The 14,177-nt window shown below is 44.1% G+C and overlaps 1 protein-coding gene and 1 non-coding gene across 3 annotated transcripts in view; one reads left to right on the forward strand and one right to left on the reverse strand.

Annotated features, from left to right (window-relative positions):
• Positions 1 to 14,177, reverse strand: part of LOC140309379 (netrin receptor UNC5D-like) — a 194,136-nt gene that overhangs the window by 7,231 nt on the left and 172,728 nt on the right. For both annotated transcript variants that reach the window (XM_072387219.1, XM_072387218.1), the window contains 3 exons: positions 8,155 to 8,382; positions 3,472 to 3,621; positions 612 to 776 (listed from right to left, as the gene is read on the reverse strand). In XM_072387219.1, the coding sequence (XP_072243320.1) occupies positions 612 to 776; positions 3,472 to 3,621; positions 8,155 to 8,382 (543 nt within the window). The remainder of the gene's footprint in view (positions 1 to 611; positions 777 to 3,471; positions 3,622 to 8,154; positions 8,383 to 14,177) is intronic.
• On the forward strand, positions 10,921 to 10,992 carry trnac-gca (transfer RNA cysteine (anticodon GCA)). Its single transcript has one exon. It is a non-coding gene; the product is annotated as a tRNA-Cys (tRNA).

Here is a 14,177-nt window from a genome sequence, read left to right on the forward strand (position 1 = left end):
ACGGAGATGCATATCAATTAGCATTTACTCTTCATTGGCTGTTTGGAAATTTGGTAGAAAAAGTCAGGATGAAACATGGATGAATGGCTCAAGCTAAAGGAGAGCAGCCATAAAACCACAGCACCGAATGTGGAGCTGAATGTGGAAGTTCTTCCAGGCGTAGAAAGTAATTGTAAAGATTTCTCCTGTGTGTTGGCCACCTTTGTGACTGGTCCTCTCCCTCAGCCACCGCTGCCAAGGTGCTCTTGAGTGAGCATTTGTGACTCCTCGCTGCTCCACTGGAGCTGCTTCGCAGATGAGGGGAGACTGCTACAGTGGGCAGCTGCCAGGTGGAGGTGCATTTGTAGCAGGCTATTTGCTGGAACATATGTCTCCCTGGAGAAATAAGGGTTACAAACACGGTAAATAGTGAGAACATCTGAGTCTCTGTAGTTGATTTTCGCCACCTTAAACATAAATCTGTGAAGAAAAAAGAAGGAGTGTCCTCCTTGCTCTATTAATACACAGTGCAAGCTCAGGAGAGCTGGCCCTGCTGTCAGTGGACACACTCCAGGAAGGTTACATAAAGGTTGAGTGAAAAAGTGACGCCTCCCGCAGCTGCAGAGCCTCACCTCGGCCACGGTCGTGTAGACCTGCAGAATCTGCTCGTGGCCTTTGACCTGCCGCACGCTGATTTTGCAGGAGAGCTGGGCGGTGGCAGGGCTGTATCTCTCCAGAGAGAAGGCACAGTGCAGGGGCTGCTGGTTGCTGCACCACACTTGGGGGAAGGAGAATTCCTGAGGAGGCAGAAGGAAAAAAAAAAAAAGCTCAAGAAACTGAACATCAGATGCAGAGTTAACATAGGCTCGAAATGAGATGATTCAGCTCCCTGTTCTGCACTGTCACATGCAAAGCCACCTCACAATCAACAGGATGAAAGCTAAGTGTTGGCTTTGAAGTCCTCGTGATTCCAGGATTTGACGTATTAATGCACAGAAACACCCATTAAAGCCATAAAAGGAGACCCTGTTACGGTTTACGGATCTAACCTGAATCTGAGTCCAACACAATGACAGCAGCAGCAGCTTGTGGGCAAAGCACTGGCACTGATCTGTGGGGGATACGGTGATGAATGGCTTTTTGATGTATCATTCATTTCCAGAGAACTGGCATATCTTCAAGGAAATGTTCATGACCTCTGTTACACTCCATCTTGGCCATGTCTGCATATTAAAAGTGACCTGTAAACGATTCCCGGAGAAGGCTGACGGGCTCACTTTCACCCTTGTGGCTCTGATCCAGGCTGCCCAGTGCAGCAGATAACGGAGTCGGAGGGGAAGGTTCCAGACACGGAAACCCGGGATGCTCTTTAGCACTAAAAGCTGACTTGATGTATGGCTCCACGCTCAGCTATTACTCTGCACCTGCTTCAAGAAAGCAGGCTGGTGCAGCCTGCCTGTCGTCCCCAGGCCTTCATAAATAAGGTGGAGGTTAGGGTGGGTGTTTTAAAAAACACTTTCACTCTGCATTCAGACCTTTAAGCAACAACACACAAGGTAACGGGGCTCTGCTGCTGCAACAAAGGGAGAAACAGCATTTACTGACAGCGCTCATTCAAGTCATACGGTTTGCATCTTAATGCTCCTGCAAAGCAAACACAAAGCTATTAATCTCAGGTCTGTCGTCATGATGCTGGTGGAGAATAATGAGGGTGACAGCAGGATTCATGCTGAAAGACAAATATAAAGTCGAAGTTGTGGTGTGAGCAGGGCGGCATTTGAAGGGCTCAGAGTCCAACACGCCGTAACCAAAGGTGATGAAGCGCAAGAATAAGCTTCAGCTTCCATGAAAGTGTCAAGGTGAGCCAGCTGGATCAGGTTCCCTGGTAAAAAAGGGGTTCTGGATCAGTTTCTTATTGCTTCTAACTAAGTTTCAGTTGCAGAAAATAAACCCCACTTTCACAGAGTCCTTCTGTATTTGCCACAACTGGTCCGACAGTCTCACGGCGCCCCTGAATGTCGGTGGCAAAGTGGCGGAAACATCACCACGAAGTGCCCTCTCAGCAGTTTCCACCGCAGAGCAGGATCCAGAAACAGTGCCAGAAACAGCTCAGCTGCATGCTGGAGTTGGATTACTGGAACTGAACTTTAGTCCACACGTGGAAGAAAGACGCGTCATTGTAAGCGCCACCTGGCCAGAACCCCCCCCCCCCACCCTAACCAGCCACAGGTAGGAGACAGAAAAGGACTGAATGGGACAGTGGAAAATGTGCATCCAGTGGGTTAACGTCGTATTGGAGGTGTTTTTATCAGAGTTTTGGGGTCAATCGATGCTCGCTGGAAGCAGGATCAGCCAATACCGATCACATGGTCCATTTCAAAGCCTTGGATTATCTTAAATGTAACATTATTTACTACGATATTCATTAGTTTTAACAGCATTCTCAGACCAGCATTAAATTCAGAGATGACTTGAAAGCTGCTGATTCATCATTAAGCTGAATGTGCGTCTCTTACACCTCAGAGTTTAAAAGTTCATAAGTCGCAGATTACAAAACATAAACCTGAGTAAAAGCCAAATGAAGACCACACAGATTGTGTCGAGGCTGTAAAACCAAAGCAGATCTCTGTGGATTTTGTTTTAGAGTAAACTAAAAGAGACGTGCTGTGAAGCAGTGGTTTGACTGCAACAAGGCAACAAAAGCGCCGTGAAATAACACCGAAACCCTCGATGCACAATGAGCACGGCGCTCTGAGCGGGCGGAGGCAGCGTTGTCATCACATCATCGTAGCTAACGCGCTAAAGTGTCTTCAAATGTCTCCAATTTATCAAGAAAATAATGCAAAAGACAAAAGTGCGTCGTGCGTCATACGCTGCAATCCAACATATAATATATACGGTTAAACCTAAATACATTCGTTACATTGTAAATAAAACAAAAGCAAAGGAAATGTTCCTAAATGTGTGAGACCTGACAGAAATAACAATGCAGAGGCCCAGCAGGCTGCTTTTACATGATTGATAGCAGCAGTCAGTAAACACTTTACTTGTGATAAATTGCTGGTTCACTTTTTTTAAATGGCTCTTGTGCAGAATTTATCAAAGCAGTTGTGTTTTTGAGGACACTTAGAGATAATTACATCACAGTAGGTACCCTCTTCTCCCCTTAAAACAGCCCTGAGAGAGGTTCAAAAGGTCCAGCGCCGCAGCAGAACCGGAGCAAATGACGGCTGATGGAAACCCTGCCTACTGCTGAAACAACAGACATCATTAGGTCTCTGATGATGTCTGTTGTTTCAGCCACAAAATCAGCTCAGAAAACGTTGGAGTTCAGTAGAGTTTTAACTTTGGTGGTGAAAAACAAGCACTGCTCACACTGTTTGATAAGTGAACCCAGGAGGAGCATGAAGATGCAACACAGATGCTAGAAATGAGCCCTTAAACACAGGTCCTGTTGGGTGCTGTCACCCGAGGCCTTTCTGCTGAGCTCACCTGACATGTGGTAAAGGGTTTGATGCTCCACAGGAACTGGGGAACATCCTGGATCGACACCTGGAGGCTGAAGGTGTTCGCTCGAAAAGGCAACATCTTTGGCTCCTCGAGGAGCTGACCCCCTCTGGTTCTCTCTGCAGCCACCACTCCCTGAGGAGGAGGAGGAGGAGGAGGAGGAGGAGGAGGAGGAGGAGGAGGAGGAGGAGGAGGAGGAGGAGGAGGACGAGGGGGAGGAGGATTAGGAGGAGGAGGAGGAGGGGGAGGAGGAGGAGGAGGAGGGGGAGGAGGGGGAGGAGGAGGAGGAGGAGGAGGAGGAGGAGGAGGAGGAGGAGGAGGAGGAGGAGGAGGAGGAGGAGGAGGAGAGGAAGAAAGGGAGGAAAGGAATGAGGAAAAGGGAAGGGAAGCAAAGGAAAATAAAGAAAGAAAAGGGGAAGGAAAATAAAGGAAAAAGGGGGAGAAAACAAAGGGGAGGGAAGAGAGAAAATAGGAAAATGAGTAAAAGAAAGGATGGAAAAGTAAAAACAAATGAAGAAAGACATGAAAAAGGAAAATAAAAGACAGAAGAAAGAAAGATGTAATGAAAAGAGAAGGAAAAGCAAGGCAGAAGGAAGAGAAACGAGTTAAAGTGGTTAGTAAGAAAGCCTCAGCAGGAAATGTGAAGATTCCTGGAGCGAACAGAAACATGGAAACCCTCCTTCCCTTTGAAGGTATATTCTCCCTTTGCATATCAGCACAAACACCTGCTGCTAATCCTTCCCTCTGTCACATGCACTAATTGACTCATCTCAAATATTAACACAGAAGACGGCTGTCGCAAAGTGACACCCAGTCTCCACTGAACAAATCCTACATGTTGCGCTCTGGCATTAGCATCACATTTGCAGCTCTGACATGACGGATTGAAGCTTAAACGTAATGCAGGGCGAACTCCTGTGTTGGGAGGGAGGCGCTCGGGGGCAGGCGTCCATCTCCCAAATTGAATTTGTGATGATGAAAGAGCACTTTGATAGTGGCTCGCAGGTATTCATCTGTCATCAGTGCTCAGCACGCTGCTGAATGCTCGGGAGCCCGGCCTGTGCCTGCTCAGCCACCTCAGCCACTGAAGGAGAACTCTGAGCTAACAGCAGGCCACGCCGAAAGAGAGGGCGCCTGCAACGCCATGTGTGTGCACCAGAGAAGCATCCCCACACCCATACTGTCTTTGCTGGAGGTGTGGAAACAACCCACTGCTGGTAAAATGGAGATAAAAGATCTGCTTTTCAGCTGCCTTCGAGTGGCTGGACAATCCTGCTTTTGTACAGTTTACGTGATTTCAAGCTCACATTTGAACTGATTAACCCCTCTGGGAGCTTTTAGTCACGTCATCAGGTCAACTTTTACAGCTGTATCAAACCAAGAATGAGAAATCCCGCCAGAAGAAAGAGGTTTAAAATGGTGGGAAGAATTTTCAAAATCCAGGGGACCATCAGTGGGTTTCTTTAAGAGCTTATGTGCAGTTAGTGCCTTATTAGCAGAATCAAATCAAAGGCCTAAGAGGGGGCTCCCTAAGTTGTTGAAGTAAATAATTTAGCACACAAAGTGTCTTTATTGTGTTACATTTTGGCTCGTGAAGCAACTTCTGGAGTGAGGCTGTGCTGGAATCAGGCAGCTGGAGCTAAGCTAACAGCGACTCCGACGGCTCCACAGAATAGCACAGTTTTTGCCATTGAAAACAACTGAAACCTTTCATAGTAGTCTGAGTGAACATAATGTGTTTGCATTACCAGGACCTGCACATTTCAGCAAAGGAAAAGCTCAGAAACAGAGGAAACACAAGCTGTACTTCTTCACTGAACTGGTCAAAGCCATTGATTTCAGTCGTTTCTTTGGTCTCGCGGTACAACACAGTCTGTTTCATCAGAAGTGAAACACTCAAGCAGCTGCTTGCAACATGAAATCCTTCTCTTTGGTGTTCACTTTGGCACTTTAAAAATCACTTGTGACCCTTGCACCAGCGTGGGAGAGGAGTGTGGAACTTTATCTGCAACTTGTGAGTTTAAATCATTAAACTCAGCAGCAGGCCGCCTGCTGCTTGGATCTTTGCATGTAAGAAGTCCTCACAGAGCTTTTCTTTTGCTCAAACAGGCTCCTGGAGACGCGATGCTGTCTAATTTGAAGCTGTTATGAGGTGAAGGTTGCTTCTGATTCGCTGTTTGACATATTGAGCGTTCTGCAGAACACATCCAACACTCATCATCATCTGAAAAAGGACTATCTATGGTTGATGTTACTGTGCAGTAGTGGTCCTTATTCTAGGCTGAAGACTAAAAGTAGAGGGGGGGGGGGGGCAGTGCTTTCTGGCAGCATTTACACTGGGAGGTAATGTCTGCCAGCAGAATACTGATGTCAGTGGTATTTCCAGGTAGAAAGCTTTCATCCTCTGTATCTGAAATACCATCTCACTGCTGTGTCCTTGGAAGTGGACCTACAACTGGGGGGGTATATTTACAACTGGGGGGGTATATTTACAACTGGAGGGGTATATTTACAACTGGAGGGGTATATTTACAACTGGGGGGGTATATTTCACTCCTCCCTTAGACTTTTCCTTTGTTTTTGCTGCTAAAACAGATGCAGATAATCACTTTTTTAAAGAATGAGCTGAACATTTCCCTGTTTATCTGAGCAGAAAGGTGCTGTAAACCCGTCTTCCTTTCACAAAAGCTTGTGTTGCATCAGGTCAGGCGGCGCGGCGCTGATCCTGAACCGCTCTGTGACTGACTGCGTGCCAGAGCGCCGAAAACACACAGCACAGATATGCTTGTAGCACACAGGAGCCCGAGGGATGTGCAGAAGTCTGGCATCTGCTCGGCAAACCCAGAGCGCATCTGAAAGCCAGCTGCTGTGACGGCTGCGATGTGACAGAGCTGAGGTCACGAGGTCCGCCGCCACGTTCGGTTCGGCTCGGCTCGGCTCGGCTCAGCCTCTTTTTTAGCCCAATCTCTCTGGAGAGGAAGCAGGCTTGATTTCCCCGATGTTCACAGATGAGATCTCATTACTTAAAAATCCCGTACAGTAGGTCGCAGAAGGATAATCAAGTCAAACAAGATGAAAAATGAATGGCTGATTAACATTTGAATGGCAGTGATTAAAGAACCCTTTGTCTCCGTCTGTTAAAAGCAAATCTAACAGGCTGTTCCAGAGTCTCCACAGCACTGCAGTTTAGTTTCACAGAGGGAACGAAGCTGGAGCAGGGAGCTGCAGTCGGTGCATCTTTGGGATTTTGTTAAAGAGGCCAGAAATAAGCAGAATTTGATGGACAGTTGATGAAAGGTGATAGAAAAAAATCAATGGACACAAACCATCAGTGACACGAAAGCTAATCTTTCACAATAAGCTAATCTTTTAGGATGAAGCCAAATCAAAACAGTTAGCACCAGCTCAGCTCGACTTGATGAATGTGGTTTTAAAGGCTTAGATTTGAAGGTGAGACCAGGCAGAAAGTGGAAGTGAGAACTGATCCAACAAATATGTCATGGCACATCTGTGAAGTTTGTGCTTCGTGGAAAGAAAACACTCAAGGTGTGAAAAAAGACGTGGGGGGGGGGCACATGAGTGTGTCTCAAAGTCAGCATGAAAACTCGTTCTTTAAACTCTTTAAATCAACGGTAAAAGTATTTTGGCCACTTGGAAATATTGTAAAAGGCTGTAAAGACAAAGCTGACATAATGCTGTTTTATAAAGCTGATATAGCTAATATGCTAGCAAACACGGCTAGCATCCACACTGCATCAGCTCTGTAGAAAATGGCTGCTGACTTAAGCTAACAGCTCTTTTCTATCTGCCTTCAAAGTCCAAGTGAAGCAAAAATCACAGATTTGCATGGAATTTGCACGGTTTAGTTGTCAGGCAACAGCTGCTTAAACGTGTTAAAATACTGAGAACTAGAAAAGATCTGGACTCCTAAAAAGGTTTTCCATTTATTTTGTGTTTAGGATTTTTAGTTTGGTTCAAAATAAATCAGCTATTCAAAACAAAAGTGTTGGGATTTCTGTAATCTGACCACTGAAAGTGTTTTTACACGGAAAGCAGCGTTCTCAGAGTCTCATACGGCTCGTATATGCAGGCCACACAGGGCTTTTTCTCCATCACACCCTTTCACACAGCCACAGAAGCGTGTGGCGTTCAGTGTCTGGTCCGGGGACACCTCCACATGTGGTCCAGGATAGCCGGGACTGCTCTTCTTCCTGAGCTACAGCTGCTCCCAGTCTAAGTATTCGAGTTTGGCTAAAACAAACTGTTTGGCTCATCTGAGCTGGTCTGAGTTCTGTCAGTCAGCTTCTCTCAGAGCTTAAGGTCGTGTGTGAATGGGTTACCGGAGCTTTGTGGGTAAACAGTGGCGTGAAACCATGAGAATGAGGATGGTTGACACATTTATCTGGGTTTGACATTAAGTGTGGGGGGGGGGCTTCACATTATATTACACATACTGTAGATGAAGAGGTGATAAAACAAAAGGACACTGACTCCACCCGAGTTCTTGACCTTCAAAGTGAAGGGAAGTCATCTTCAAACAATGATTCAGCATGAAATTAACTTTGCTCTGAGAATTATTAAACCATCATTAAAGCCATCACCACGAACCAAGCGCTCCTTAAGAATCAATGACAAAGGAGAACCGTATCTAAGCTGTTCTCCTCCCACCTGAAAGGCGTGCGGTGTGTCGTCCACACAGTACACCCGCAGGCTGTAGCTCAAGGAGCCGGCCTCCATGCTCCCAAACGCAGCCAGCTTCAGCCTCTTGACGGCAGCCTGCGTCAGGGGCTCGCCAACCAGGGCGTACGAGCCCGGCTGGTCCAGCAGCAGGTGGCAGCTGGTCGCGTCCATCAGGCAGTAACAGGAAGTGGACTCCTCCTCCACTGACATCACTTCCTGGAACAAACAACAGAGATGGCTCCCATGAAGAACGCCATAGCTGCGTTTCAGCACATTTTAAAGTTTTAAAAGACCTTTTCAAATGTTGGTAGAAAGGAGGAAGTGACACCAAAGAGCTTTTATGTTTCAAACAGTATTAACTTATCAACAGTGTCATAACTGAGCAACGGTCAGAAACAGTCATGCAGCCTCACTGATGTCAGGTGTTTTTTATCAAATAAAAATCCCATAAACTTTAGTTTCTTAAACCATCTGGTGACAATATGAACAAGTTCAGACAAAATAAACAAGTCGAAATGAACAAGTTCAGTCATAATGAACAAGTTAAAATGAACAAGTTCAGACAAAATGAACAAGTTCAGACAAAATGAACAAGTTCAGACAAAATGAACAAGTTCAGTCAAAATGAACAAGACAAAATGAACAAGTTCAGTCATAATGAACAAGTTCAGACAAAATGAACAAGTTCAGTCATAATGAACAAGTTCAGACAAAATAAACAAGTTCAGACAAAATGAACAAGTTCAGACAAAATAAACAAGTTCAGACAAAATGAACAAGTTCAGACAAAATGAACAAGTTCAGACAAAATGAACAAGTTCAGTCAAAATGAACAAGACAAAATGAACAAGTTCAGACAAAATGAACAAGTTCAGACAAAATGAACAAGTTCAGTCAAAATGAACAAGACAAAATGAACAAGTTCAGTCATAATGAACAAGTTCAGTCATAATGAACAAGTTCAGACAAAATAAACAAGTTCAGACAAAATGAACAAGTTCAGTCAAAATGAACAAGTCAAAATGAACAAGTTCAGACAAATGAACAAGTTGAAATGAACAACTTCTGACAAAATAAACAAGTTCAGACAAAATAAACAAGTTCAGACAAAATAAACAAGTTCAGACAAAATAAACAAGTTAGAATGAACAAGTTCAGATAAAATGAACAAGTTCAGTCAAAATGAACAAGTCGAAATGAACAATTTCAGATAAAATGAACAAGTTCAGACAGAATTGAGGGGAAACTGAAGACGGCTGCAGCACTTTTTGTCATATTTTTCATTATCTTCTATAAATTGAATTGAAACCTTTATGATTTGGTAGAAGTACATATCTTTCACATTTCTTATTTAAATTAAAGAAGTCAGATATTGAACTGACGCTAAGCCTGATGTTAACATTACGTCATATCGTTCAGGTGCACAGTAATGCCGCGGTGTAAAATATTTACCTACAGTTAGCTGCTAAACCTAAACTTTGCTGAACTGCAGGAACTATCTGAAGAACTGTTTTTAAGCCATGTGTCTGGTAATGATAGTAAGCAAACGGAGATTTGTTGGATGCGAGCGCTTCAGAACAGCCACAATAAGTGAAAATCTTTCATTATCATCATCAGTCCTCATGTGAACAGATGTGCTGTATTTGCAACACCTTTGACCAACTGCATGCACACTGTGGAAGGTGCAGTGATATGAGGTGAATATAATAATCAGGAATATAATATAATAAACCGCTTCCCTGACCTTTATATCTAAGGCGTGAGAAAAAAAGCATGGCGTGGAAACTCTAGATACCTCATGTGTCACAAGTGGCCGCTCTAATCCGTTAATGGAAATCCTCACGCTTTGCACACGCTACGCTGCTGGTGTGAAGCTGGCGTTGGTTTGAGAAGGAGCGACACAACCAGGCAGAGTGGAACAGTGGCATCAAAGCTTTTCTCTGTAAACTGAGTACTGATGAGTAACTGAGTGCATGATTTATCTTCTCAGCAGACAAGGAAGTGTGTCAGTGTGTGCAGGACAACTTCAGCTAAACCTCCATTCCTCCCCTTGGCCGCAGCTTTCATTTTGTAGAAGTAAAGTTCCTCTTATCTCTAAAGAATAAGGAGGAGGGATCATCTAGCCTTTCAACTTGGATGACGAAGGCCAGCTGGATAACTGGGCGATCTCCAAAATAAAAGGGGTATCTTACCTCTGCAAAATGTAGAAGTAGAGCCAAGTGGCAGCACCAAAGGGGAGGAATCAGATGGAGGCCCAAGCTGTTTGGCCGAGGCACGCCACATCTCAAGTAAAGTGGTGTCAAGTGAAGCAATGCTAAAACACATCCTTAATACTGAGAAAATGCAGCTCATTGGCTGCTCTTTTGCTTCCAAAGTAAAAGACTGAAAAATCAACTATAACTAAAGTACCGTGTTTTTCAGGCTATAAAGCGCATTAAATTAAACAAAACTCAGAAAAGTCAAACTTTATTCAACTCTCTTGTTGTACTGCGTGACTGAATGCGTTGAGTCTCTGAACAGGAGCCATTTTCAGACCCCGGACTCTTCCTTTTAGGCTAAAAAAGCAGCAGCTCACACATTTCTTCACTGAAACCAGCTCAGAGAACCCAGACGCAGACAGAAGTCATAAATAAAATGTTCCAATTCGTCCGGTCACCTGGTTTTGAGGAAATGTTGGGAGAAGAGGCAGCTGTTTCCCAGGTAATTCAGCTCAATGTTTGCTCATCTCTGCAGATAAATGCCAGCTCTCGCAGAGGGGGTATAGCTCAGTGGTAGAGCATTTGACTGCAGATCAAGAGGTCTCTGGTTCAAATCCAGATGCCCCCTGAAGTATTTTTAAACACTTTACTTTAAAAGCAGTTCTAAAATGTGCATATGTGGATGATCTCATTTCTAAGAGGTGAAAAACATCTCATTTACTGAGATAACGTCATCACAACAAAATAAAAAAGATTAATTGATTAAGTCAAAGAAAACTCCCGTATTATTCAGGCTATAAAGCGCATTAAATGAAACAAAACTCAGAAAAGTCAAACTTTATTCAACTCTCTTGTTGTACTGCGTTGAGTTTGATCCGCTTCGTAAGCATGTCTCTTAAAAGGAGTCATTTTTGGGGCAGGGGGTGCAGAAAATGAATGAATGAATGCACACACCTTAATGTTGAAGCACAGATCGTATTACTCCGCGAGGCTCGTGACTACGGTGGCCCGTAATGCTCAATCCTTCCAGCAGTGCAGCTTCGTAGCTTTCCAAGGCCGTGCTAAAACATTTTGACAGATTTTTGAGCGCCGTGTACCACATAAAATCTGTTCTAGGCCAGAAAGCAGAACCAGAATTAATCCATACGTTAGGCGCACCGCATTTTTGAGAAATTTAAAGGATTTTAAGTGCGTTTTATGGTCCGAAAAATACAGTAATGAGTAGATGCTTGGTTAGCAAAGACCAGCTCACACTCCTGTCCTGCTCAACCGTTATTTGAGCGTGCAAACTTCCCCTTTCTTCAAATGTAAAGCTGATGATGTAGAAAAGTCCAGAACTTTGCTTGTGTCAGCTGTGCACGGCTCAGAATGGGTCATATGGTCTCGCTTAGGTTTCAAAAGCTATGTTCAAGCGTGCAGAACCTCTTCTGAAAAAATGGAAATAGGAGAAAACTTGGACTAGTTGCATTGTGAAATGAGAAGAAATGATGTTCCACACTGCTGGAGGCGTTCCAGACGATTTGAGACCCTGGAACATGGCATATGTAGCTGCTGAAGTCTTCTATAGGACTACTTATTCATGCTTAGAGCTGCACAGGAATCATGACTATAAAACTGTGCAAATTAACTTCTGTATACAGCGAATGTGCTCTTGAATAATGAGGAAGGCAACATAAAACAGGTTTAAATCACAAAGCAGAAATCCTCAAAGGTTGGAGGCAGCCTCCCGAGAACGGAGAAAACCATTTCCTACATGAGTGATGCTGTTAGTACATGGCAGAACAAAATGTAGTCATTATAAACAATACAGAGTGTTTTATTTATGAGACGGCACCAGCAGCTGGAAAACACTTCATTACTTCTAACTGGATGGAAAGAATCCATTTTTTTCCTTTTCTTCCTTCCATCCAAACTTCACTTCATGGGAAATGTGCTCCAACGAAAACTGATAGAAAAGATCAAGTATGATCAAGCCAGAATGAGAACTTTAACAGCAATAAACTCATTTAGAAGAAAAGTACCAGCTCAACTTCTTCTTCTTCTTCCCTATGTAAGACAGCATTTAATGAGGAGCTGTGAGACCAAACATTGTGCTAACATAGCTGGCTCAAGCTGGCAAAATGTCACTTAAAAGTCACATAAGAGAAGTCCTGACATGCATGACAGCCAATCCGTGCATGCTCACACGCTGCTGGCTGGCTTTACATCAGCTTTTAGCACATCACAGTGCTCTACAGCCCCCTGCCTTATCTCATTATGCTAATGTTTCTGACCCACACATTTTGACCCATTTCTGAAGATTCAGAGTTAATTTTCTACTCTAAAAACACCAGCTGAGATGCTAATCTCAAAACAAATGAACAATCTGATAAAGAGAGTTGTCTCTGTGTTGGGGACTGATATGATGGGCCAAGAGCGAAATATGCAAAGGAGCCCCCCCTTCATGGGCCTTTCAAGCCGATGTTTCGCATGCCTCCGTGTCAGGATATTGTTCATTTGACTTTCCTGTGACTAACTGCCTCAGGGGGCAGTTTCCTTGTCTCTCTGCCCCCAACTCCAGCCTGGCAGTGTTGTCCCCCAAGCTTTTGCTTTCTACTTACTTATGAGTTGAGTTGGGAGTCGCAGGTGGTCCTGTTTTTAGTGCTGGCTCTTTAAGGTTAGCTTGTGGGTTTTGAGATTAGGGGAACCGTCCAAATCCAACAGCACAGCTGGTTTGCAGCTGGCTCTTGGTGAGGGCCCCCCTCTTCCTTATGGGTTTTGGTCTGTTATCGTCCAGTGATGCAGGTCTGTTCCGCCTCCATTTGGCATGTGTAAATTATGAGGAGGAACAGCAGCGTATTACAGAGGTAACAGTTATGTGAAAGAGGCTCGCAATTAAACAACGGTGTGTTCAGTCAGAGGCTTCTTCAGCTCTGCTGCAAAGAATGGATCAGGAGGTCATTTCTGCCCACAGCAGTAAGTCAGAACTCCATGACTAACAGCTAATCGTGTTACGAAACCAATTAGATGTTAGTTAAAATGGTAGATCAGCAGGTTTTTGCAGTGCAATTTGACTGGATTACGTTCCAAAAACAACCTCATGGGTCGTTTGGTCATGACCTGTAATATCAGTCAAAGAAAATGCAACATTAAGTGTTCTTCTGGTTGGAGTTAGAAATGAAAGCTACTTTCATTCAAAGCACCTGTCATTCACACATTTTTTCTTTTCTCTTTGTCAGACGACTAAAACATCAGAGATTGTATAAAAAGAAAAAGAAGAAAAAAAATTGGCCTTTAAGATGCCTTCATGTCAACTTAAACCATTTCCAGACTGTCGCTCTGCTCTCTCTGTGCAGAGAATATATGTTCATGTTTATGCATTTAGACGCTTTTATCCAAAGCGACTTACAGGTAGGCAGATAGGGTAAGGGGGCCTTGCCTAAGGACCCCTACTGGAGGTAATACCTTTCATGCAGGGGATTTGAACCCAGGTCACCCACATGAAAGGTGGAAATCTTACCACCAATCTTACACTATCCAGTCCCCAGTATATATACTTCCATGTACCATGATCAGAGACAGCTAGAAGCAGACGTTTCATCTGTTTTTACACACTCCAGCTGCAGTTCGACACTGACGTGCACGGAACCGAACACTGATAATGAATCAGGGTAACTAGACTGGGGGGTATCAGAGCCAATGACTGGACCAGATGTTAAACAGTGGTGGTTAAACAAAGAGGTGGAATATTTCCTTTAAGTTCTGGGTAATTAGAGGTTCAGAGCCAGCATCAAACATGGCAACATGAAAATTAAACTGCGGTTCATTTGAATC

This window comes from Leuresthes tenuis, unplaced genomic scaffold, assembly GCF_036924035.1.
Source record: "Leuresthes tenuis unplaced genomic scaffold, fLeuTen1.0.hap1 SCAF_6, whole genome shotgun sequence".
NCBI classification, from domain to species: domain Eukaryota; kingdom Metazoa; phylum Chordata; class Actinopteri; order Atheriniformes; family Atherinopsidae; genus Leuresthes; species Leuresthes tenuis.